General features: G+C 41.1%; 1 protein-coding gene across 6 annotated transcripts in view; it reads right to left on the minus strand.

The window, feature by feature from the left end:
• The window catches only part of FNDC3B (fibronectin type III domain containing 3B), a 409533-nt gene that overhangs the window by 247809 nt on the left and 134007 nt on the right, over positions 1 to 27717 (minus strand). For 4 of the 6 annotated variants that reach the window (XR_006207084.1, XM_042954945.1, XM_042954943.1 and 1 more), the window contains exon 3: positions 11299 to 11374. Coding sequence is in view for 3 of the 6 variants with exons in the window: in XM_042954945.1 (XP_042810879.1) it covers positions 11299 to 11374 (76 nt within the window). In the remaining 3 variants the exon portion in view is untranslated. Of the gene's footprint in view, positions 1 to 6781; positions 7097 to 11298; positions 11375 to 21545; positions 23650 to 27717 lie in introns of those variants that run through there. The other 2 variants (XM_042954946.1, XM_042954948.1) reach the window with 2 other exon arrangements.

Genomic DNA, 27717 nt, shown 5'->3' on the forward strand with positions numbered 1-27717 from the left:
GATGTAGCATGAGACCCATTGAACCGATGTTGCAAGATCCAATCCTCAAGAACCAAAATAATCCAACCCTGGAACCTGTTAAAGACTGGGCACGTCAAGAAAAGGACAAGCAAACCAGAGTTTAACAGGACATTTACATGAGGTGCGTGTATATATTCACTTTAATGAGAACTGCAAAACAAGACATAAAATTCACGTGGCCAGTCCTCTCACAGAATAACATTTTCACTCAAAAATACACTAATAGGGGCGCCTGTTGGTTGGCTCAGTCGGTTAGCATCCAACTTCGACTCAGGTCATGATCTCATGGTCCGTGAGTTCGAACCCCACATCCGGCTCTGTGCTGACAGCTCGGGCCTGGAGCCTGTTTTGGATTCTGCTTCTCCCTCTCTCTCTGCACCTCACCTCCCCCGGCTCGTGCACGTACGCACGCTCTCTCTCTCTCTCTCTCAAATATAAACATTAAAATTTTTTTTTAAATACACTAAGAATAATGCTTATATTTTGATCTTAAGTTTCTACTCCTATTCCTAAAGACTTTTCTTCCCTTGATGCTGTACCTCCATTTCTTGTCAGTTTAGAATAGAAATTACAATTCGGTAATGATGGGAAGCTCTTCAAATTAAGTCAAAATGTGGAAACTCCTATAGCCAGAAAGTTACCACAAAACTAGTGTTAATTCTGGCTCTACAATGCAACATATAAAGTTTCCATAAAGGTGCCACAGTTAAATCATGAAATGCTTCCACTTTAACTCAAGACACAGAAAGACTTGAAAAAAAAAACTTTTCTCTCCAAATTGCAAAAGGAGGGTCAGGGAGGGGAGAGGAGGTTACATTGAACCACATAAGAAATGTGGGTATATTCAAAGAACCCCAAACCAAACATCATAAAGGAAAGTCACTGATCTGGGCAATTCTGAGGCCAGCTTTCTCCACATTTGGATGGGCCCAGAAAGAAGCATTAAAACATCCTCCCCCCCCACCTTTTACCCAGCAGTCTTCACATCCTCAAAAAACAGTGCGCAACATACCTTCCGAGTCACTGAAAAGTGTCCTCAGAGAAGCGACAGCCAAGTTGACAAGCAGAAAAAAGTTATTTACTTTTTTTTTAACTTTGCCTTCTCATCCTGTTTTGTTCATCCTGTTGCTTGTCCAATTGGGATGGAAGGAGTACAAAATATTCATTAAAGGAAAAAAGTTTTTCTCAAAGAGCAGATTCCATCTATCTTAGAGACATGTCCAATTCATCTAGCACCCACCACTCATTCCATCCCTTCACTGGGTTCGCACCGGTCAGCAAGTCATGACCACCTCCCTAAGCACCTGATTGCCGTTCCCACTGCACTTGCCACCACCAGCCCCCCTGCCCACACCAGGCTCTCCTGGCCTCCTTCCTGCCTGCTCTTCCCTGCTGCCCATCTCCCCACTTCCCTCCCTCTCCTCTTAGACCACAATGGCGGTAGACAAAGAGAAAAATTACTCCATTTAATGCAGTGACCAGACTCATTTGCAACTAAAAGTGTACTCTATCTATTCCTGGGTGTGACACAGAGTTTGAGAGTTGACTCCTGCAGATAAATGCGGTAATTTTTAACCACACGAAGACATTTATAAAACATTAATGAGTAATCTACATGAAAATATTTGCTAATAACACAAAAAATAAAGTTGGTCTTTTACTATTAAAGAGCCTTAAAAATATTTTCCGAGATGTTCCCAGCCTCCTCCCCACAAAAGGAAACAAATTACCAGAAGAATGAATAATCATTCCTTCACCCTTTTTACAGATAAGTGGACCTAACCCATATACCTAATGGACTTTGTCAGAAGGGCTGGGTGTTTCTGAAAAGCACTCTTCCCTTCATTCATTATCTTAATTTGAAAAACTAAGAGCACATATAATTAAGTACAATAACAAACAAAAAGGAAAAAGAATCTCTGTGAATTAACTCAGAATTTTCCCATCACTTTGACATGGATTTTTAGCAGTTTATTAGTAAATGACATTCTTTATTCTGAATGCCTAGCAGGTGCTGGAAAGGCACTGGGATACACAGATCACCAGATCTGATCCCTGGTCTTGAGAACCCTACCCTTTGAAGAATCCTTTACAGTTTCTTTTGAAGACACTTCCGACATGACAGTTTCCGTTTCAAGTTGTAAGAGTAAAAACTACAGAAAGAAAAAAGCAAGACCCAAAAGACTACAAGCTGTGAAATAAAATGTGGCAGACAAGTGAGGTAATGGGACACCATTTGCTCTTCTGAATTATCGGACATCCAAAGAACTGCGACATTTAAGCAACTCCAAGCAGTGGTACCTTCAGAAATGGCATTTTAACCATTGTTTAACAAGTCTGAAAGGCAAAAGGGCACACAAGCTAAATTCCCATCGTAAAATTTTTGAATGTGTTATTTTGGAGCATGATGACAAGAATGTGAAGACACCTAAAAAATCCTAACCAGGGGCGCCTGGGTGGCCCAGTCAGTTAAGCGTCCGACTTCAACTCAGGCCATGATCTCACGGCTCCTGGGTTCAAGCCCCACATCGGGCTCTGTGCTGACAGTTCAGAAGATGTGTCTTCAAAAGAAACCTGCAGCCTGCTTCGGATTCTGTGTCTCCCTCTTTCTCTGCCTTTCCCCTGCTTGTGTGCTGTGTACCCCCCCCCCCCCGAAAATAAACATTAAAAAAATAGAAAGAAAGAAAGAAAGAAAGAAAGAAAGAAAGAAAGAAAGAAAGAAAGAAAGAATCCTAGCCAATCACACAAGTTCACATGGGTTTTCCTGGAATACTTTAAATTTTTTTTTTTTTTAACGTTTATTTTTGGGACAGAGAGAGACAGAGCATGAATGGGGAAGGGGGAGAGAGAGAGGGAGACAAAGAATCAGAAGCAGGCTCCAGGCTCTGAGCCATCAGCCCAGAGCCCGACGCGGGGCTCGAACTCACGAACCGCGAGATCGTGACCTGAGCCGAAGTCGGACACTCAACCGACTGAGCCACCCAGGCGCCCCACCTGGAATACTTTAAAATGGCAGGTAACAAAAATGAAGAGTTATTCAATGTCTGGCCATAATGGAAACTGGGGTCCTAACATGGTTCTTATTTACTGGAACCTTACAATGACCCAGAAGCTAAGTGCTTTCTACACAGTATGTCATTTGATCCTCAGGGTAACCCTTCAAGATGGATACTGTCATTCCTATTCCACAGATAGGAAAACAGAGGAATAGAGAAGTAACTGATTTTACGATCTACAAGATGCAAGGAATTTCTAAGCCAGGTAATCTCACTCCAAAGCCCATAAAGATCTACCCATATGCCTTACAGCCCTTCGGTACTGCCGAAAAGGAGGACACACGAAATAAAGATTAAAAGTAGCATGAAATTTGGGATGCCTGCCTAGCTCAGTGGTACAGCAACATAACTCTTGATCTCAGGGTCAGGGGTGCCAGACCCACGTTGGGTGTGGTGTCTACTTAGATAAATACATTTTAATTTATTTGAAAGTAGCATGGGATTTAATTGAAATGTAAAAGGCAAGGCATACCCAGAGGAACTGCTTTACAGGCCTGTCTGAATATGGCTGCTCAGGCATGCTCTGAGAGTTAACTATTTATTACTCCCAAGAAAAGCAACAGCTGAGGCTTGAACTACAGCAGAGCTTACCTTAAATGAGTGGAACAGCGGGCCCGTGGTCTTCTCCACAACCTACGTCTGAACAATACATACATTCCCATAAACGTTTGTCAGAAACGTCTGATCTGTTGCCATCACCATCAACCCCACGAAAGCAAGGCTAGAGTAAGTAGGCAGTAAAATGAAGGCTAGACCTTCCACTGATTTCCAGGAGTCAGCTAATCAAGTCCCTGCACACAATTTATCACATCTCCTTAGAACAAAAAAAGATCAGCAAACCTGTGTATATTGCTAGATAATGGTGGTGGTGGTGGTGGTGATGAAGGCCCTTACAATGGATTATCTCACAACTTTATTGGATAGGTATTAGTATCATCCCCACTTTCAGAGAGAAAAACTGAGGCTAAGGGATTAAGCATTCGCTAGCAAACAACCAGGGATCACACTACATAGCCTTTCCTCTTAGAACATCCTCCTTATAAAAGCTAACTAATCAAATCACAAAACTTTCCTTGGAGAAAAAAAGGCCAAAGAAAGTCCGACGATGGAACGTTAGGTGAAGTTTTTGTCTTAACTGTGTAAATGTAAGAACAGATGTAAACAATCGAGATAACTGGCAAGGGCAGAAGAAGGACAGAAAGAAGCAGATACACTGGGTACCTCCGTGGAGACGGACTTTACACCTCTTGGGAAGCGACATAGTTTGGCACTGATGCAACCGAGTCTCATGACATTACTCAATCCCGGCATGATGACAGCTGCATGGACGATCACACACCTTCCTCCTACCCCTTCCATGACCTGTACTTTCTCTTCTAGGCCCATCAATACTTGCCAGCCCTTGCAGAGACAACCCTACTGGTCAACTTCCAGTTGCTCAGCAGCAAGCTATGGTCTGAAGGAGGCCTAGCAGGTCCCCTTATGGAATGCCCGTTCACAACATATGTCTGTGCACGTCTATGTATGACAGCAAAGCCAAATCATCACGTTCAAAGTAAAGCTCCCAAACATTTCAGAGATCGGGTATACTCCAAAATGCTAACAGTTATTTTTGACCAATATCACACACACACACACACACAGGCAAAACCGCTTTGTCCGGAAGCTGACATCTAAGAGCTATACGATGGACTGGCAAGCTGATGGAGCAAGTCCAAGTTTGCCTAGAAACTCAGACCTTCCCAGCTTAGAACCTCACTGAAGGACTGTGAACCCTCCCTCACCGAAGGACTGTGAACCCTCCCTCACCGAATACAGTTTGGGATCAATCAGAAAGACACGCAGGACACTGGGGCTAGTCTGGGCAATTCTAAAAGATTTTCAAGTGAGGCCTAACTCTTCACGTAACATTTCAGATAAGCGATCACTCACAAACCGCCCCCCGCCCCACGTTCCCCATGCCCCTATTGAGAAAGAAATGCGTTTTTAAGGCAGTTTCTCACACAGAAAAGTGGCTCTCAAAATCCTAGTCTTATAATAAGAAAAAAAAAATTTCCACTTATATATAATACATTCTACAAATAAACACAGTCCAATAACAATTACGTGTTCAATGTAATGAAAGTTTGCAAAGATTCAGAAGAAAGTAAGGCACTCACATAAAATTAATTTCACTCTCAAACCACGCAAATATTTTTGATGAAAAACTTGTTTGCAGATGTAAGCCAAGGCAAGGGTTCAATCAACCTCAGAAGACCGACTTCACTTGTCACAGGTCTTCTCCCTTGGTTCTAAGCCAGTAAAACAAGAATTTCTCATTTATATGCAGAGTCTGCTTTAAAGGAGTAGACCATATAGACGCTTTGCTTGTGAAATTATAGTCTGCCTCAACTTGTAAACCCCAGCTCTGACACCACTCATGTCGTTTCTCGATACACAAAGCAAGAGACAGCGAGAGTCCCCTTGGACCTGTCATAAAATTCCTAACAAGAATGACAGGTCAGTGTTTTAATGTGCCAAACAAGTCTAATAAATGCACTTAAGGCACCAAATGAGGGAATTAAAAAAAAAAAAAAAAAAAAAAAAAGTAACATTAAAGTCCCTGTGGCGGTCTGGGTGCTGAATCATACAAGGATGGGAGGGGGGTGAGAGACAATCGAGGAGATTCAGAAATGTGGAACTGGTCTCAATGGTGTCATTCACGGAGCCCCCGAGCAGAGCGTGGTGTTCATCAATGAGACAGTTCCCACACTCAGTGGAGCAGGAGGAGAATGAGACACAGAACTGAAGAAGGCTTGCAGAGAATAAGTAGGGGAGGGAACGTTCCATACTCTGATGGCAGCCAAGTTACAGCCATGTCGGAGCAGGGGTCTCCTGTTCACCTCCTACCACACGTTCTGCTGTCGTTTCACAGTCTCAACTCCCTGGACACAAGTGAGTGGAGTAAACCGCATGTGTAAAAGGCATCTAAGTTATTTTGGGCAGAAAACATTAACAATTGGGTTATCTCTAAATAGTATTCTTTATTAAATTAATGGTGCTTCCCAAGCATTTTAATCTGTCTTTTCTCCTATCACCATGACATCCACCTGTTTTCTTCAGGCTCACGATTTGTATATAAGTCTTAAAACACAAATAAAAACTGAAGTTGTAATATATTGTATGAAAGTACTTGAGATTCTAAACATGTTTCTCTAAAGGAAACTGATTAGCTTCAATGATCCAACATTTTTGAAAAGTGGACGTCCTTCTACAGAGACATTAGAGACCACAAAAAGTATTGAACTAAACATTTTTAAGCTCCCAGCACAATAATAACATTTTAAAAAATCATCACACCTAATGGGATGCCAGAGCCAGTCAAGGATCTAGTTAATAATTACTAAGAGGCTGCTGGGGCGCCTGGGTGACTCAGTCGGTTGAGCATCCTGCTTCGGCTCAGGTCATGATCTCACAGTTTGAGTTCGAGCCCCGTGTCTGGCGTTCTGCTCTCAGTGCAGAGCCTACTTCAGATCTTCCGTCTCCCCCTCTCTTTGCCCTTACCCTACTCATGTGCTCGCTCTCTCTCTCTCACATACAAATAATAAAAGCATTTTTAAAAAGTCCCTTAAAAGAGGCTGTGCGGCTGGCAGGTAGGGTGAGGACACTGGGTCACGACTGAGTTCACAGTCTAATTCAAGAGCTAAAGAAAGAAAGGTACCCACAGATGATCAGGCTGTTCCAGGCAATGCCACCTCTACCTGCTCCTCCAGGAATGCAGAGGTCATAATGGAATGGAGTGGTCCAGTAGGGCTCCTGGAGGAGACAGACCCAGAGCCCTAAAGGAAGTAGAGTATTTGTTTTGGCTGCAGGATTTTACAGAGAACAGAGAAATGGCCCAGATAAAAAGATGGCATGTGTGGACAGGAAGGAAGGCTGCGATGCCAGCACCTCAGCCCAGACATGGATATGAAAATAATAGGAGAGACCCGCAGCTGCCCTCTATTAATTCCTGAATTTAAGCAAAGGCAAGACTTCATATTGATTGCTTTTCCCCCTGACAATTGGCTCTTTATACTTTCATCTGGCCTAAGAAAGAAAAATCTTTTGTCTAGGGTGCCATAGGTACATTGCTGCCTCCAAGTGAGAATAAACTATGACCTTTTGTGGCCCCTTCAAGACCTATGATTCATGCTCCATGGAAAATATTGAGAAATATTCCATTAGAAATGAATTTGCTTTCACAGCAAATTGTACGTTTCCTGTGTTTTTCTTCCTTCATTATCACCAAGGACATTCTCATGAAAACAAAGTCTTGTTTTCCCCCCGAGTAACCATATTCTTTATATTGATTTGCTTTGACTCAGCAAACTGCCTTTTCGTGGCATCACAATGAGCTTCTGGTGTCTTTCTAGTGATGTCATAAATGTCCTATAGAGAAAATCAGTAGGCTAACAAACTCAAGTAAAGAAGGTTGACGTCATATGGTGTAATTTCAGAGTTTCCAGGAAAGCCTCACAACCAACCGCGCTCCCTACCCCTAATCCCCTCCACTCCCAACAGCAATCCCTAACCCGCTGAAATAGTAGTGTTGAAATAGCAAAGTTACTAAGCTGCCAGTTTCAACCGTGGTATAAGCAATAGTTATGACTTCAAACTTTCCAGAAAGGCCACAACCAACACCCTCTCAAACACCCCCAAAAAACCACCTCCCCACCTGCCGGCTGCTGTTGAAAGACCACAACTAGAACTTTATTCTCTTCATTTCAATCTCTAGCAAAATGCAAACACTTCTTTCAGAAGCCCCCCATTACAATAAAATTCCTTTTCAGATCTTTTCCTACTAGGTCTTTAAAAGGTAACCAAGAGAAGCTGCCTCCCGCATTACTGGTCCTCTCCCCTAATACCCCCTCCTCTTACAGCAGCTGGAACTGGAAGCCCCACCTGGCTCAGCCCAACCCAACTCTGGGCCCAGTCCTAACTTTGGGCAGAAACAATTTCAGGAATTCTAAATCAGTACTCCTGTGTCACACTCTCTGCTCTTAGTTCCATTAGCAGGACGTCTGTCTTCTTCCATAGACCCAGTCTCTACCACATGCTTTTGCTCTGCAAACCACCTGTACTTCATCCTGGCCATCTGAGTACTCATCCTGGTATCCTACCCAGAATCCTGTTATTTTAGAACAGAAACCTACCTTGCTCTTGTCACATGCCCAAAGGGAACGGAGTCCTACTACTGCGGCTCCCTGATGTAAAGCCACGGAGCAAGGCAATAAGGAGCTCATGCTCTCCAATCAGACATACAAGGGGTGAAAACTCAACTCTGCCTCTTTTGAATCTTGTGTATTTAAATTAACCTGCATGAGCCTCAGCCTTATGTATACTATCATATCCATTAAATGAGAGAATACAAAGCCTAGCCTGACAACTAAATAAGTATTAGCAACAACAGGGATGTAGATTGCAGTGAAAGGATAAAAATGTTACAATTTGTGTTGGAATTTACAAATATAGTGCTCATTCCCACATTCTGTGTTGATATGCTCTACCCACGTGGAGTGAAGCATTCACTCACACTGGAACTCGACAGAAGGCTTATTTGTGGGGGACGCTCAGGGACCGTGTATTATACAACAGTGACAGTCCCTGGGTCTGGACTCCAGGTTCCTTTCAGCTCCTGGTTCCTTTCAGCTCCTGCAGTTCATCCTGCTGCCCCAGGGCTTCCCAAGCCCTACCCAACCACTTGGTTCCCTCTCCTGGTCTCTCACATCCTGTGTCATTTCAATTAATTGGGCCAGGTACCACCATGCCCCACAAGTAGATAACCATAGTAGCTGGGGGTTCAGAAGAGAGCAAAGGATAGGAAGGCTGGGGAAGCCAAAGATAAATGGCTCCAAAACTCTGCTTTAGTCAAAGGCATTTCTGAAATCACTGGAAGAGGTGTTAATGTCACTTATCTCCAAGTATCATCATGAATAAATACAATGCTCCAATTGTGAACAGAGTGATATACTTGCAACGTTCCCAGCAGAGTATACCAGTTACTGACATGAACTAAAAAAAAAAAAAAGTGGGGGAGATGCTAACTAGATGAGCACGCGCACGCGTGAGCGCGCACACACACACACACACACACACACACACACACAGGCATGCATGCATGCACAGACTTTAGACACAGAACAATAAAAGCAGGTGGCACAAAAGAGTGGATTTCATATATGTTGATCTACTCAGCAATTTGCTTTTTATAGATTATATTGCACACACTCGAGTTGTAGAGGAACACAGTCTACCTGCCAATTCATTCACGGGGCTCCAATGTGACCATGACCAGAAGCTCAAATGCTTTCTTACTGAACTGAAAATACTGGGTTCGTTCTATGTAGGTGAAATGACTTTTTACCGAATTTTTCTAGAGTGATTTTTTTTTTTAAAGACAGTGGATCTTGAGGTTTTATTTGTTGACAGTATCTGTTTATTACAGAATTATAAGTACATAGAAGATTCTGTATCTCATACTATTTTAATGTATTTATTTCCTTTCTTCTTTTACCTGAAGTTTCTTTGTATGGTTCATCACCAAAGCCTAGATTCAGTTTTTAAATGCTTTAGAACACCAAAGATCAATTTCAGGAACATAATGGTCAGAGAAATGCAATCGGTAAAAATCATTAATAGAATGGTTAAGTCATTTCAGATTAACTGAAATTAAAATTCATTAGGCTTGAATCTTTGAAAATACACTCATTTCTCCAAAAGTAGAAGGTTTTTTTCCCCTAAATTTTGTTCTCATAGGTACAAAACCAAGTAGCAAAACCACAAAGCAGCATGCTCTGCTATTAAACAAAGCAATAGAAAAACCACCCTTTTTCCATGCAGCTCATTATGGGAAACTAAAACTAAAGGGCATTTCCCTTCATTCATTTATATACTGGTGAACAAGTCCAGAAATTAAAAATAAGGCCTCTGGTCAGATTCTAGTCCAGCCAATAACCTAGTATTGAATTTGCCATTACAGACAAATCCCTACAATCCCAATCACTGCCAAGAAGAGCTGTCACAAACAGTGTCCTCCCACACGGTAGAGTTTACAGGCAAACTACAGATCTGGATTGAGCTTCCCACACGGAACTCTACCTAAGTCACTTCTTTCCAAGGTGAACTATAGAGAGGAGGCATTGTCTTACACAACTAGAAATTAAATGAAATGCCCTAGGAGCTGTACTGAAAGAACTACACCCAAGGAGTGTCACCCTACACCTGGAACTTACTTAGATGACAAGATTCTGGACTCGGGGTTGATGCTGTAACAGAGAACTTGGAAGGGAGTATTTTGCATATGGAGGAACATAATTTACTAGGGGCAGAGGGAAGACCAGGGCGAGCAGCTCTTAAAGAGCCTCCAATGATTCCCTCCTGCCAGTGCTCCCACCCTGTGCAATTCCCTTTCTCGAGTGGGCGGGACCTAGTACTGCCCTCTTGCCCTCTAGTTGCTGCTCTGATGAAGCCAGCTGCCACGTGCAGAAGCCACTTAGCGAGGAACTGAGTGAAGCCTCCCGCCAATAGCCCACAAAAACCTAGATCTTGCCAACAACCACTCAAGCCAGCCTGGAAACAGACTGACCCTTAGCCATGCCTCCCAATGACTGTGGCTCTAGCCCCCACCTGTATTTCAGCATCTTGAGAGGCCTGGGGCCGTGGGACACAGTGAAACTGTGCCTAAATCCCTGACCCACAAAAACTGTGAGATGATCAACGTTGTTGTCTTATGCCACTAAATTTTAGAGTCCTCTGTTAATCAGTAGCAAATAACAGACACTTCATACAGACTTTACCTCTAAAAACATCATCTGGTTAGCATCACAATATATATTTGAAATTTTTATCTACTTTGAACAAGTTCGTGTTCTCAGCTGAGAATTTAAAGTCTTTCAAAACCTCAACATTTTCCAAATTCCATAATATATTAACATACTGCAAGCTTTCCCAAGTTAAATCAATTCACGTAAAAGCCGACAGAATACCAGAGGCATTTTGATTTTGTCCCTTACACATCACAGGCCTGCATCAGCAGTAAGGAGACCCTATTTTACAGAAGGATAAAAAAGTTTTTAAAAAATCCAAGATAAATTTTACTTCTGGAAAAGAACATGCAGACACAAAGAAAAACTTTACTTCCTTAAAACAATAAATAAAGGAGAAACCCCTCTGATTACAAGGCTTACAGAAACTTCCTTACCTTGAATGCACTGAAGCGTTCCATCCTCCGCTCTTATTGTAAAAGTCTCACCTGGATTAACTTGAACGAGAATGACCTGCCAAAATAACACATTAATTTCAATTTAATACTAGAGCATCTGGGGTTTCTCTTCAACGGTTTTATTACTTGAATTTATGTACTAGACAGGAAGTATGTGGCACGGAATCCTGTATAAACACAAAACTTAGGATACGTCTTAGACCTGGTTCAAATTTAAGGGGGAGAAGTACGTGCATTTGAATTTAGCTAAGTGAATTCTCCCGTGTTGTTTATGATGTTATGTACCCTAAAAACTCAATTTTTTTTCTTTCACACAATTCCTTCTTTTCTTTCACTAATTTAGAAACAACAGATATAGAAGAAAAAAGACCAGAAACTATACTTATAAAGGAAAATGGCACAGAGAAATATAGTTCTGGCCTAAACACTATTGTATACTGTTCCCAAGTGTCCATTACTGACCTGGGTTATAGGATTCTACTGTGTAAACAAAGAAAGCAATTTATAAGAAAAATGTTTGGAAGATCTAGAAATAATGATACACACTATAAAATAAATGAATAATATCACAAATCAGCCTCAAACTCTCAAATCTTTAAGTCTATTATCTAAATGTCAGTGAACATAAATATTTAATATTAGCAGACAACTTCCAAGACTAGACCAAGCACAGCAATGGCAAAGTATGTTCTTTCAAGAGCCTTACAGTTTTAGCTCTAATCTAGTTCCTTTAGGTAACAAAAGAAAAAAAAAATCACTAATTTATATCTAAATACAAATTAAAAGATGTAATCCAAGCTTAAAACCTGTACTTGAAAATCATCATGTGCAAGGTTAACACTATTAAAATAATTACTGTACATTTCTGGAAACTGAAAGGATGTCAGGGTCATATTCATCTTCTAGCTCTCGGGGCAAGCCTTGTCCCTCCCTGCACTGAAACCATCAAGCATACCGTTCCCTCTGCCTGTAATAATCTTCCTGTCGTCCTTCACTGCCTACCACCCACCTTACTCCTTGCCTGACCACCTAATGCCTATTCATTCTTGTCAGCTTAAGAAGTATCGTCTGCTGGGGCACCTGGCTGGCTCAGCCGGTGGAGGATTGTTACTCTTGATCTTGGGGTTGTGGGTTTGAGCCCCACGTTGGGCATAGAGATTACTTAAAAATAAAATCTAAAAAAAACCCAAACCAAACAAAAGAAAAGTGGCATTTGCCTCTCAGGACAGGTTGGGTCTCCCACCATATGGTCTCGCGCGCGCGCACACACACACACACACACACACACACACACACCTACACTTCTCCTTCCTAGAATTTACAACTGCAATTAATTAAGCCATTATTTTAGGGTCTGTCCTTCTTTCTTTAACATTGGCTCTAGAAATACAAGGCCTGGCATAAAAGAAGTATTCAAAACTGTACCTGGCATAGAGTATGTGCTTGATAACCATTTCTATTTAAGGAATGAAAGTCTGAAAACATAAAGGAAAAACGATCGCAAACAATTATTTTAACTTAGAAATTAAGCTTTCATAATGTTCACCCTAAAAAGATAACATTATTTACTGTATGTACCATAATTTATGTTTGGTAAAAATGTTTGAGATCAAAGCTGTTTGATCTTTAAAAACTAAACCTTTAATATCCATGTATTTTCCTTCTTCTAATAATTCCCCACAGAAGACACTGCTGGGATATTGTAATTATTTAAATCAGGAAATACATTAGCTGGAGAAAACAAGATCATTCAGGGAAAAGCAGTCCAAGTTTCATCCCTGGTGCTTCTCATTATCTTGAATTATAACGGTGGTTTCAAGGCAATTTATTTTTCCTGTACGGTAACTGTGTCAATAATCTTTCAGTCTTAAGTATTCAAATTCTCACCAATGTAAACACACTGTGCCATTTTAAGAACTCAAAAGGAAATCCCTTCAGATCTCCATAGAGAGATTAAAACATTTCAATTGCTTTCTTGAAACTGAGCTTTTAAAGTCATTCTTAACATGAAAATAGTTTTGATTTAACTTTATTTTCACATAAACATAGGACATAACTCGACTACAATGGAATACAAAAAGACACTCCAACAAAGAAAGTTCCCTAGGTCTTTTTAAAAGTCCTTAGACCAATTCCAACATCACTGTAATACAGCAGAATCCATTTGCTTATGTGGAACCTCTCGGGATAAGACGTATACTACATGCCTGTAGAATTAGTTAGTTGGAGGAAAAAAAAAAAAAAAAAAATCAAAGGACACCAAGACTCTGCCCCAGATATTCTCTGACAATCCCCGATTCACGTACTCTCTTCCACCACTCTCAAAACTGTCAGACAACATGTCCTGAATGCCGGTTCTCAAAGTACACTTCACCAGTATTATGGAAAGTCCCGGGCAAGAAAAGGGATTTCTGAATTGGGGTATGGTCCAGATTCTGTCACATTACCTGCTTATCACATTGCATGAAGAGTGTAACGGTTCCTTGGCGGTCACTGACACCAGGCCACAATTCAAAGAATGGCCCTGAGGCACCCAGCCTCCAAAAGCCATTTATGCCATCCCTTCTCTGCTTACGGAGGCCAATTCCTGACCCTCACCCCGCTTCTTCAGGGAGAAAGATGATAGGCAAAGAGCTTTTAAGCATCCTACTAAAATACCACTCTTCAAATGTTTAGTCCCTGTAATTTTCCCTGCTGCTGGGTTACTATGGCAACCAGATTATAATCTACCAAGTTACCTCAGAAACCAGGCAAATCACCTGTGTCCCAATATCAATTTTTCTTAGAGCAAAAGTCATTATTGGAGCAAACCGTATTCATCATGGCATGGAGTTATTATAAAAGGAGGCATTTTATGATCCTGAGGCCAACTGACCACTTTGCTGTTTTCACTGTCAATAAAGGAGAGATTAAAAAAAAAAGTTTTGACACACACCAGTGCCCGGGGACCTGTCTCTGACAACAGACATGAATGAGACAGCAGCAGCCTTGTCTTGCATCACCCAGCCTTGAGGAGCGTGAGTCACATCCTGGCAGGCTCCCTGGCACTTAACCTTTCCTATCATAGCAGTCTCTCTCTCTCTCTCTCTCTCTCTCTCTCTCCCCCCCCCCTCTCTCCCTCCCTCCCTCCTTTCTCTCTCTAGCCACAAAGCAGATAGACATAACTATTACAAGTTCTCAGAAATGCATAACGTAAAACATCCTATCACTGCCCAAACCTCATCATTTTTTGTCCACTAAGAATTTCCTGCTTTTCCAAAGTCAGCATTAAAACAATTCGTGCTGCATTCTGTGTCTTGTCAGAGGAGGAAAAGAGAGAGAGAGAGAGAGAGAGAGAGAGAGAGAGAGAGAGATTTTCACCACTGATATATTCTTTGTCCCCAGAGATATTAAAATAGAACCATGTTAATCAAATCACAAGAGCATACTTCAGGCTATGCTTGCTTCATCAGATGAGTCTCAAATCAGGGCTACAGGAACCAAGCAGCCCAAGATAACCAGAGGCACGTTTGTCAAAAATCAATGAAAAATAAGTGACCATTCTTCTAAAATCTTCCAACAATAAAACAAGAGGCAGAATTAGTATTATTCACTAAAAGGCTACAGAGCATCATGACAAAGCTTTGCCTAACAAGACTACTGAAACAGGTGTTAACAGATCTTTCCTTAAAAGGTATAAATCTAACTAGGCTTCTTACCCAGTAGATGAGGAAAAGGAAAGCTACTTCTGCAATTTAAACTGTGGGTGGCTGGTTAACCAGATCAATAGTATCTAAGACTATTCCTGGAGGCAAATTCCCAATGTACGCCTCAAATAAAAAATGACCAGCCCCCTGACCGGTCACTGCCATGTGATGTGTCCACGACAAAAGCCTCTGCTGGAGAATGGTACTGACTGACCCAAGATGGGACATTACATTTGCAGCTTCCTTACAAATCCAGTACCCAGACAATCAAGATATAAACTGTGCTAGGAGAGGGCATCCCATTTCATTTCTGATGCTTTCTCCACTTGCCATCTCTATGAGGCTGGTCTTACTTACTATTAGCAGTTTTATGTATAAATGAACACTCCACACTTGGAGCCAGCATTTATGATTATTCGACAGATATTTTTAGGCAGAAAAAAATGATATAACCTAAAAGCTGCAGGAGAGTTCCATGTAAGGAAGGATTCTATCCAAGAATATCAAATAACTTTGGAAAAATGACTTCTGACTACATGAGAGGAATAGCAGCGCTTTTTTTTCTGAATTATCTCTCTCTCTCCCTCCCTCCCTCCCTCCCTCCCTCCCTCCAGATTCCCAAACTCTAGAGAAATCCTAGCAAAGCTCCACCCAGACCCTGGAAGGCCCAAACCATCCATCAATCCACCTTTGAGACCCTGGTGTCTGGCCTAGAGACCAGAGCTGGCCTCAAACAAACCGAAAAGTAGGCATCATTTATTTTCTGCGTCCCCTCTCTTGGCTCCGAATCAGGAAAAGGGAAAAGATGAGCTGCAAATAACCAATAATTATCTTTGTGGGAATAATAGACACAAAGAAAATGTCCTAAGATTAAAATGTGACAGGTAAAATAGAAATGTACTAGAAGATAATAGGAGAGTACTGACTGCCTCATCTGCGCAGCTGTCCTACCTGAAACCTGAATCCAAAGCTGGCAGGAAAAAAAACATGTAAGACCAGGAAGCCTCCAAAAGTACTTACACACTGGGTCAAGGCACAGGGACTTGCACGGGATGTGAAGCTGGGGCTTGGTCTGTAACACTGATATGACAAATAGTCTTGTTTTGTTTTCTTCCTGAGCTTTAGGACTTGTTCAGTTAATTTTTTCTTTTTTAAAGATTTTAATACCCAACGTGGGGCTTGAACTTACAACCTCGCGATCAAGAGTCGCAAGCTCTATGGACTGAACCAGCCAGGCACCCCTGGACTTGTTCCATTTAAAGCAAGGAGCAAGAATTCTCCAATGTTCCAAAATTTTTAATAGTTTGATTTCTTCAAAGAATGGCAGGTTCAAAAGTTGGCCTCCTCATCAGACCACTACATAGCTCTAAAATTAACTCAGCATGATGCAGGTTACTTTATCAAGCCTTTTTAACAGCTTTTTTTCGATAATTACATAAACAGTTATTATTAAAGCCCTGTGGTCTGCCAGGTAGGTATTACTAACCAAATTATACAGATGGGGAAACTGAGGCTGAAGAAAGGTAAGAAACTTGTCTAAAGTCACAAAACTACAAAATGACAGAGTTAGCACTGGAATCCAGCCCCATCTGACCAAAATGCACGCTCTTCTCTTCTAACACACGCATTCCCTGCTCTGATAGCCATGGGCTTCACAAAGTCAATTCTTCATGAAGATGCTTTACACTTTAATAAATAGCTATAAGGAGAGAACTCACTTAACTGGGTCAAAGGCGTGTCTCCGAGACATGTTCTGAGGACAAGTTCTGTTCTAGGAAATCTAAGCCCACTCCCTGAGCCAGAGCCAATATAGCAGTTAGAAACTGCCCAAAATGGCAGTTGGAAACCCTTACCTAACAACAAACAGTTGTTTTTATACTGAACAAGATTTATTCTCAGAAAGCCCTTGTCAAGTCCTTGAATTCCCCTAGAATCCTAAGATGAACCAATGAGCTAATGACAGAGTATCACAATCACTAGATGCCACTTCTCATGGGCCAAGAGGAGGCATAAGAAAAATAAAAGAGGACTCCTGGAAAGATTGTACCACAGCTTCTATGTTTCCCAAAGTCATCTGTGATTAACCAAAAAGAAAAAAAAAGGCAGGAATGGATTAACAGGTAACCAAGGGAAGAGAAATCAAACCAAGGAGGACACTTTTATACACTGAAATCATGCCAGTGCCTGCTGAAAACATATACATTCAAAAGAGTTCAGTAAGTCCATTTCACAAAACAAGTGTCCTCAGAAAAATTACTACTGTATCTCTATTAATTTAGCAAGTAGCAATGAGTGGCCAGAATGGGTTGGGCATTCCTCTAGGCATTGTGGAATAGAGCCTTAGACAATACGAAGTTCTGCCCACCTCAGGCTGACAAACAGAACTTACATGGGATGAGGAGAGGTGGGGGGTGGGTAGTGTTTAAGCAAAAATAAAACCTTTATAGATAGTGGTAAGGGCTATAAAGAGAATACAATGGCAGCTTGTAAGAAGTCATACATTCCTCCTCTCTTTAATTGTATACTGCCTTGAATAAAGAGATTCTATTACAAAAAGAGCTGCTGTTTGCTAAGAATAAAAATATAGCCTTAACTTAAATGGAAAAAATGCAAAATGTAATATAGATGGCCAAAACTAGGTTAAAAGCCTCTTTTAAGAGGGCCACAAATGCCAGAATCTAAGGTTTCAACTAGAGGACTTTCAAGATAAAACTCAAGAATATAAAAGACCAAAATTCTATGTACGCTTAAGTATAGTTTTTCCCTAGCTAAAAGTAACAGCCACCATATATTCTTGAGTATTTGAAGCACCATGATGTTTACTTAAATAATTTTCTTTCACTTTAATAAACAAATTTTTCACCCAGTTTTTCAGTGCCAAAAAATAGAACGCTTCTTCCTTTGTTGAAAATTATGTTCACTGAGAACAAAATGTGATTCTTGTCATCACTACTTCGGGGTTAATCCTTTTCAAAAATGTCCATCAGGTGAGATACAACCCCTTTCTCCCCCTCAATTCCATCCATGCACCCCATGTCCACAGGCTGGGTTCTGACCACACTGAGGGCGAATAGGCAGTTCAGACCACTTTTCACTAACCAGCCCTACCATGTGCTTTTTGCACACGGAATCGAAAATGTCCCCCACCATTTAGATCCAGCCACCTTATGTCTAGTTTTGATCGGCAGAGAAAGAGCAATGTGACCCACACTGATGTGGTAATAATTCATGTCATGCAAGTCTGGTAAGCTACGCATTGAACCTAAACAAACAACTCTACTATCAGAATCTCAAGGCCAGCGGCCTCTGGGTGGCTCGGTTGGTTGAGCTTCCGACTTCAGCTCAGGTCATGATCTCACAGTTTGTGAGTTTGATCACCACATGGGGCTCTGTGCTGACAGCTCAGAGCCTGGAGCCTGCTTCGGATTCTGTGTCTCCCTCTCTCTCTGCCCACCTCCCCCCCCCCCCCCCCCCCCGCCCCTTGCACGGTCTCTCTCTCTCTCTCAAATATAAATAAACATTAAAAAGAAAAAAAATCTCAAGGCCAGTTCAGTGAAGAAACAGATTTAACTGCCTATATTCCCAAGATTCTAATATTTTTAAGCCTATTTCAATGTTGGCCATGTCATTCATTGAACACTGTTCTTCCCCCACTAAGATATAATCAAGAAATAATGCGCCCAAGGGGAATTCTCATCCTTCTGACAGGAAATCAGTGCCCAATATTTTGTCATTAAATATTCTAATGACAGAGCTAACTTTTCTATATTACTTATGTGTTTTCAATTGTCTAAAATTGGCACTCCTATTGCCTGGTATCTTATGCCCACTAACATAAAATCAGAAATGAATTCAAAGAAGTCCTATTCTAGGGATTTGGAAGGATTTTACGGAACAGAGAGGACTTCACCTCCCCACCACTCCACAGCATGTTATCACTTATTCAGCCCTTGACTTTCCATCAATGACACTTAGTTAACATCAATGCTCAATGCTATTATTGAAGCCTTGATTTTTGGAAAGCATTTACTTGCTGAGTAGTTACCATGTGCCAGGCATGTTGTAAAGTACGGATGATGCCAAGACGAGAAAGAGGACGTCCTCTTTGTGTGTGGGTGCAAGGGTAGAAAATGCAATGAACTGTAATAAAATCAGACTATTTGCTACAAAGAGCTATGGAAACTGAAGGAAGCATTGAGAAATCAGGGAAAGTTAAGTTGGGAGTGATATTAAAGCGGGAGCGAGAGACTGCAACTGGATAATCAAAAGACCAATCACACAAGCAAATGCACGGAGGCCTGGATGGCAGGATGTGTTTAGAATTCCGAAGTGGCCATAATGACACATGCAGGGAACAGAGGCGTAAAGGCGAGACTGCAGAGCAGGACCACCTAGGGAAAGTCTTTGTTCTTCCACTTACAAGTCTGGATTTTACCCTGTGAGCAGAACCCCCCAATGGGAAAGCAACATTACTAGACAACCCCAACACGTGTGGGGACCTCAAACTGATATGGGAGACGCTGGGCACATGGAGACCAGTAAAGAGGTTAATGAAACATCCACCTGGGACATCATTCAGGGATTAGGCTGTTCAAAGTTGAAGTTTTCAAAAACAATTGCTGGTTTAGCGTTTAAATACGGCTAGCCAGGTCACGGGCTCTGCCGCAGACATGTTCAGCCCCATCTCTTTACCAACACCGAATTTTTTAAGATCATGGAGGTGTAGTAAGGTCTATGGTTTTGCAATCCAGAACTACTTTAGTTTTTCCTACTTCCCATCACTCTAGTTCTGTCCTCTGTGATGCTGCCACTTCCGTGTCTACCCTGCTCTCACTGCTGGGCATCCACCGTCCGCCCGTCTTGTGCCTCCTCCCTCCTCAACTTTTTCTGTCCTTTATTTCTTCGCTTTGGGTTCTTGGCTTTTGCTCTAAAAAGCTAAGCCCAAGAGTGTTCAACAGCCACCTGGTATTCCTTTCCTTTATTTCCAGTCACCTCACCAGGCAGTCACAGTAGATAAGGCATCCACCTGCCACATTTTTGGTGGGTTTTCGCACCACAAGAAAAGGACGACAGGAGCGCCGGGGTGGCTCAGTCAGTTGAGCGTCTGACTTCGGCTCAGGTCATGATCTCATGGTCTGAGTTCGAGCCCCATGTCGGGCTCTGTGCTGACAGCTCAGAGCCTGGACCCGGCTTCGGATTCTGTGTCTCCCTCTCTCTCTGCCCCTCCCCAGCTCATGCTCTGTCTCTCTCTCTGTCAAAAATAAATAAACATTAAAAAATTAAAAAAAAAAAAAAACAAAGAAAAGAAAAGGACAAGTAGGACTGGTAGGATATTGGGAAACAGAATTAGGATTCAAGGGCCCAAAGTGAATCATCTCCCCAAAACATCTACTTGCTGATTCCTAAAGAATTCCATTTCACACTAGTCCATTCACTTTTTAAATCTTGAAGTTTGCCTTTCAGCGTACTGTACATCCACAAAAAGTTTTGAAGAATAAGTTAAGGACTCAGAATTTTAGATAAAACCATATCACACCTACAATGCCATCTTTAAATTAGATAAACCAATCTTAAGAAATTTTAGATTAAAAAAATAAATATACAATGGCACATACTTCTTCTACACGTTTAAGTGTCTTTTCCTGCCATCCTGTATGGTGAGGTAAAATGAAATGGAACTCAGGCCACAGCTGTCTTCTAAATAACATGCTAGCGTGTAAACACTGAGTAGTTAAGTCACTCTCTGCTCATCTTATTTTAATTTCAGTTCATTTTAAAAAATCAGCCAAGAAAACCAAGCTGCACAGTGAGAAGAGCAAACCAGATAGATGGCACTTGAGTCCCACTCTGCTACACAAGGCACTTAACCTTTCTAGCCCTGTATTTCCTCACTCATACACACACACACACACACACACACACACACACACACACGAGAGATAATACCTCATATTATGTGCACTTAAGGAAAAGAGCAACCCTAATGCAGCCCTGGTACAAGGCTTACACATAATATGTACTCAATAAATAACTATTAATTCCTCTTGTCTTCAAATTTCTACCAGTAACAAACCTCTAAGAAAAAAATGTGGCCTCTGAAGAAAAAAATATATATATATTAATATACATAATATATATTAATATATTAATATATTTATATATAAATATATTAATATATTAATATATTTATATATAAATATGTAATTATATTTATATATTATAAAATACAATATATTTTATAAATATAAAATTTTATATTATATATTTTATTATATAATATATATTATATATTTTATTATATAATATTTATAATAAATAATAAATATTTATTATATATAATATATAGTATATATTTTATTATATAATAATTTTATTATATTTTATAAATATAAAATATAATATATTTATATAGTATATGTTAATATATAAATATAATATATATTAATATATACTATATAAATATATATATATAATTTTTTTAACTGAATCTGCATTTAATCTTCTCAAAAAAAAGAAAATCTAAAACCAGCCAATTCTCACCTCTGACCAGATTTTGTTTGAGAAACATTCTGGCTTTCCTTAAAAATTCACCTCCCAACTCATTTGAATTCCGGTGTCTGTTCAGTTTCCGTGGATTCAGGCAATAACAGGGACTTTGGAATCCATTCACAGAAGTTCTGAAATCTAAGCCCTTTACGCCTACAAAATGGTTTGAATTACTTGGAAATGCATCTAATTAAGATTATCATAATGAAAGTCAGCAATAAAAAGTAATAAAGTAACACCACAGTATGTGGAAATTTCCTATTAACTGCTCAGAACTCCAGAAGACCCTTCTCTGACCCACAAGCTGCCTTCTCAAAACACACAGGAAGAATTAAACTTGGCCACATTCTCCAAGGAGCATCAGGCATTTGCCTTTTTAAACACTTAAGCAAGTAGCTTGAGAGGTTATCCACCATACATTCCAGGGAAACAGAATTATACAGCTGGATACTTAAAACCATTAAAAAGTTTAAAGAAACTGTCCAGATTTAAGGTTTCAAGACAAACAGACTGAAAAACGCTCTTCAAAAATGCTTTAAGATTTTCCTTTCTAGATCTTAATATCAGAGCTTTGTAAGCAACTGTTGGAAAGCTCAGAGCATTTGTACTCTTAGTCTTGGAATAACGATATCCCCGAGTGCATACACATACCGATCTGTACAAATGAACAGATTATTCCAATTCTTCCCTCATTCTGCACCAAGTCCAAATTCAGGACTGACACTAGTCTCTGCAGACAACGGAGGAAAAATGTGACAAAGATTTTCCAGCCGGCCCCTCCCCTCCTCCTCACCCGCCCTCAGCACATACAAGTACACAGCAGATTCAATGCGCGGCTCTAATTCGGGGCCAGTTTATGCACCATGACATCAGTGCAGTATAATGAGCCAAGTTTAAACTCCATCTGGGACAAATAATGTCCAGGCACACTGTGACTTCTTTTGTTTATATACACTGACTAAATATGTCTTGGTGGTAAATGAACTAACTCTTAAGATTTATTTCCCAAGGCCTCCAAAACAATATTCTGCACCCCTGAAGCAACTCCCTGCCTCCAGTTCTCTTTCCAAGGCTATGCGTAAGTGATTTTTAACAGAACACATGATTTTGAAACATATAATTAACATCTTGAGGAGAGACTAAGTCCAAGCAGCCCTTCATCAATCTGAAACAAAGAAAACGAGGAACTGGCAAGCAAATGGGTGCCGTTTCGTGGCTCGTGGTACAAATACGGCATGACACTTCATTCTGTATTCCCCCTGAGAATCAGAGTAAGCAGAGGTGAGAGATCTAAGGAATGCTCACGGAGCAAAGTGGCCCTTTTCTTTCTCCTTGAAGAATAAACTTGGGGTGTTTTGCGCTTGCAGTTTCGACCTCAGTTAAGAGAAACAATCATAGATTCAGAATGAAAAACAAACAATGTAATAGATTCGAGTCTTACAAGAAGTTGTTAGATTTCTTCAGACACAAAAAAACTGTGCCTCTGGGGTGATGTAATTTTTGAATGAAAACGAAAGGCTGGGTTTGGGAGGAAAAGAGGGCAGACAAAAAGGTCATCTCCTTGCTCCTAGGGACAAGGAACCCCTGCTTCCCTTCTTTGGTCACCACTGTCTCTGTCCACAGCTGTGACCCCAGAGGGAACCACGCCTCTGCTGCAAATCTCAGGGAAAGAACTATCCCCCTAAGGAAAGAAAGGGAGGGGCTCTGGTGATCTGGGCCTAAGATGACTTCACTCCCAACTCCTCCTCCAGGCCTAAGACACCACCACTACCACGTGGCCTGCAAGCTTCAGAAGCTCTAGGCCCAGAATCACTGCCACCTTCTAGAGCTCGTGTGAACATCATCATATAAGATAACAGGAATACTCTTCCCAATGAACTTTATCATGGACTATCAGGTAAAACTGGTCCCAGGTCTCTCCCAACTGTTTACCTGAACAAGAAGACAATGAGACATCCCTAACCCAAGCAACTCTACACCCTTTTCGAAAGGTAGGTTCTAAATGGGTTCAAATCCAGCTGCAGGTACTGAACCTTTTTTGCCACCAGTTCTGTCTGGAAAAATGATCAGCACCTTACAGGGTGTATGATTACTGGATGAAAACGATGTATGTAAGCCCCTAGCACCAACTCCCCCGGGCACCTAAGAAGCCCTCAGGCAGTTATCATTCACCCCCCTCCTCCAGCACAAAGGGAACAAAGAAATCAAAATATCAAAAGCCATTGTTTCCAACAATTCAACAGACGGCCCACTAAGAAAGATCCACTCCACCATAGTGGAGACCAAAAGCCTTCTGGTGATCAGTAAGCTTACAAAGTAACATTTAAGATTGAAGTAAATGCCAAAAACTCAGATACTCAGAATTCTTTCAATGTCAAATATCTGACCTTTAATGAATCTTTTACACTGTTAAGGCACTGAAATCTCTGGAAAAGGCAAACTTACAGAATCTTTTATCCCATACTTGCCCCTTAGTGTTGGAGTAATCAATACAGAAGGAGCCTCTGTAACAAAGCTCCGGTCCAAAGGCGGAGCATGTAAAGCTGGTGTACGTAGTGCCTACCTTCTGGTCTCCCGAAGAGAGGCTCTTCGAAGTCCCAAGGCAGCTTGAAGAAGCAGTGATGTGCGAAGGCCGCCAATAAAAAAATGGGAAAACTCTTCAGTGCCTGACCTTGAGGAAACGACTTTAAAAATGAGAACATGGGAGCGCCTGGGTGGCTCGGTCCGTTGAGCGTCCAGCTCTTGGTTTCAGCTCAGGTCAGGATCCCAGGGTTGTAAATGGAGTCCCTAATCAGACTCCACACTGAGCATGGAAGCTGCTTAAGATTCTCTCTCTTTTCCCTCTCCCTCTGCTCCTCCCTAGCTCATGAGCTCACTCTCTCTAAAAAACTAAATAAATAAATAAGAGACAATGGAGACTCCTGAGAAGTAAATTGGATGTGAACCCCCACCTACTAAGGGATAATGTCCTCTATCACCCAACTCCACCCTCAGTGGATTCCCTGGGTCTTTAAAATAGGTATTATTCACAGACAGGGTATACATAAGCCTAAGGTCTGATTTCCCATCACAACCCCCAAAAGAAACCTATGGCTGCCATTCCTTCGTAATTCCTAGTATATTCACATTTTATATTACTTTTATTTTCAGTCATGACTGAAGTCACCATATAAATCATCAACAGAACAGTCATTCCAAAAAGATACTCTTCATATGGACTTTTTGCAAGGTAAGGAGAAGAAAGATGGGTCTCAAACAGGCCCATTCTGACAATGCAAAACAAAAAGTAAAACGGTGAAATCAGGACAGATGTATGAGGTACACGACTCTGGCTGGTTCAGCTACCGAACAACATCGCTGAGCAAAGCACATGCTTCAGTGTGTCAGAGTTTCTCCCATAAGCTAGAACTCAACATTCCCACAAAGACCAAAGAAATTTCTGTCTGAAGTAGTAACACACTTCAGTCGGTGCTGAATTTTTCTAACTACTCAGAAAACACAAGAACATTTTAACGATACCTCTTAAAAATTAAGTCATATAACATAACTAGGTAACAAGCGCAAGTCCGTTACTCTCCAAATCTAAAGTTTGGCTCACATGATTTAATTTCCATGTCTTGAAAATAATAGCAATGGAACCCTGATGACAGCTTTACTGACATATATACTTTCTCGTCAACCTGCCCCCAAAGCTAGACAGTCCGCTCCAGCTCTGTGCTGTCTCCATTTAACTGCCCAATTATTTGCCAAGCAGAAACCCTTAGCAAAGGAATTTTCTAAATGGAGGCTGTCCACTTTATCCAAACGCACACCTACTCTACCGCAAGGAGCAAGAAATGGGCAATAAAGAGTGGATCCAGGAGAGGCAGGGTCAAATTATTCCAATTAATGATCACGCCAAACACACCTGCTGCCCATAAAACACATTCCCTTCCAGCAATGATCTGATCTGATGGTCGCCTATTAAGGAAAAAGGCCCAGGGCAGAGAAGCAATAGCGACGTAGGAATGAACACGAAAATGGCACACGAATTCTGTTTTTTCTGGAGGCCCACTACAGTTCAGCTTCAGTTTATTCGAAACGTAGAGCTGGCTGGAAAATTACTAAGAGGCACCTAATTCTGGCCAACCCCAATTTAAATGGGGAAATAAATGGAGTCTGAAGGTAGCTAAACCCAGAATTGTAACCTAGTTACAATACTGTTGTCACTTGAGCAACTGGCTTCTCGGTAGGCTGTTTAATTTTTACATAAGCATTTGGAACGTAAAGATTCATGTTACTAATTTTATGCAGCTTGCTCACTATTGTCTTGTATATATCATTTCTATATAATCTTACTTTTAAAATCAATCGTTTGAACAAAAAAGAGAAAAGTCTGCCAACATGAAAATGGCTATATGCAAACATATGTCTTAACACATGCAGACGGATCTTTGCTTCCTCTGTGTGTGTATATATATTATTTTTACTGCACTGTGTGATACAGCAATGGCTGTCACGTCACATTTAACATGACACATACACATTTGCAAAAGAAAATAGACATTAGAGGTCGGAAAACTATCATATTTAATCTTATCCAAGGAGAAAGTTAATACAGAAATGGTACGAAATGCCCCATCTAGGTAATAACCAGGAAAAGTCTGCTTTGAAAAGATTCTATTTCAATAAGTATTTAAGGAAGCCTCAATTCTTGGAGACTGAAAAGCAAGATTATAAACACAAGTATCTGCATCTCTGCCCTTGGAACGATGATAGCTTGCATCTGTGTTTAATGTCCCTAACTGGTCTGTAAACAGTAAAAACCAAGGCGCCGGGTTGTTCCTTCTGCCCTTCCGATGCTTTGGGGAGCTCTCAATGTGGCACTGATTGGGGGCCCAAGTTCTGCTCACCGAAAAGCAGAGGCCAAAGAAAACAATACGTGGGTCCTAACTTGTAAGACATTTAATTGAAACCCTCCCACAAAGCCAGGTGAACCAAAGCCCACAGCAGTTCATTTCACAAGTCGTAAGTAGAAAACTAAGAGGCTGAAAATCACTTCGTAAGTAGGATACAAAAATGAGTGTGCCTGAAAAGTCAAACATTTTTGCTCTATTTAAAACATGAACTGCATGAACACAGGATGCAATTTCAAAGGTAAAAAGGTTGACAGTTTCCAGGTTCCAACTCGGATGGCCATAGCACCCGGGCGAGTGCGGAAACCAAGTGAAGTGGACAGAGTGGGGCCTGAGAAAGACGGTCCCCATCTAACGCGGGCAGTTGCCATTTTCTGCCAGTCATTGTTGCCAAGTGGGAAGACCAGCCCAGTGTCATCAGATCTTCTGGGATTTCCAGATACATAGAAAGATCCAGAATTTTATGTAAATCTTCCAATTTTTAAGTACCGGCAACCTAATTATTTTTTCAATAATTGTATCAATTACAAAGAAGGGGGGGTTGGAGGAGGCCTGTATGACAGATGCAACAAGTAGCCTGTTTTCAAGCCCTGGTTTAGACAAATTAAATTTGCTCATTTCACTCATCCTTCACCCATTCTGAAGGATTTACCGAGTGCTACCTCAAACGCCAGGCGTGGTGTGAAAAAGAGACACGGTCCCTGCTCTCCTGGAGTTTACAGTGCAGCCAGACGGTCAAACATTGCAGTAAACTGAAAACAGTCATAATGTTAAAACCACCGTAGAGTTTAAAATTGCCGTTGTTTTGCAATGCAACTTACCCACTCCAGTGTTCTCCCTTAATCCTCTCCTTTTTGAAGGCAGCTCAATTTCTCCCATTTGAAGGATACGGCCTACGTTTTGTCTCATTATTATTGCCTTTGGCTAATTAAATTCTGAAGTGTCTCTCAACCCAGACAGCTCAGAGCTGTCATAATTACATGTCATATGCTGTAATTATCGTGGGTGCCACATATAACAACAGCCTCTGATAATATAGCATCAACATTTTCCTTTATGAGACAGAGATTATGCATAGGCTATGACTTTTCAGAAGCCTTTGTAGTGAGCGAAACTGGCAAACCTAAGGCAGAGAGGATTGTCAAACCAGACCACAGACCTGGATAAACTCACACCTTTTTTTTTTTTACAGCTGAAAGCAGGCCCTCAGAAGCAGGGGTGGCTGCCTGTGCTGCTGGAAGGTAGCTCTGGGGGAGAGGTGCCCCCACTCT

Source organism: Panthera leo, chromosome C2 (assembly GCF_018350215.1).
Source record: "Panthera leo isolate Ple1 chromosome C2, P.leo_Ple1_pat1.1, whole genome shotgun sequence".
Taxonomy (NCBI): Eukaryota; Metazoa; Chordata; class Mammalia; order Carnivora; family Felidae; genus Panthera; species Panthera leo.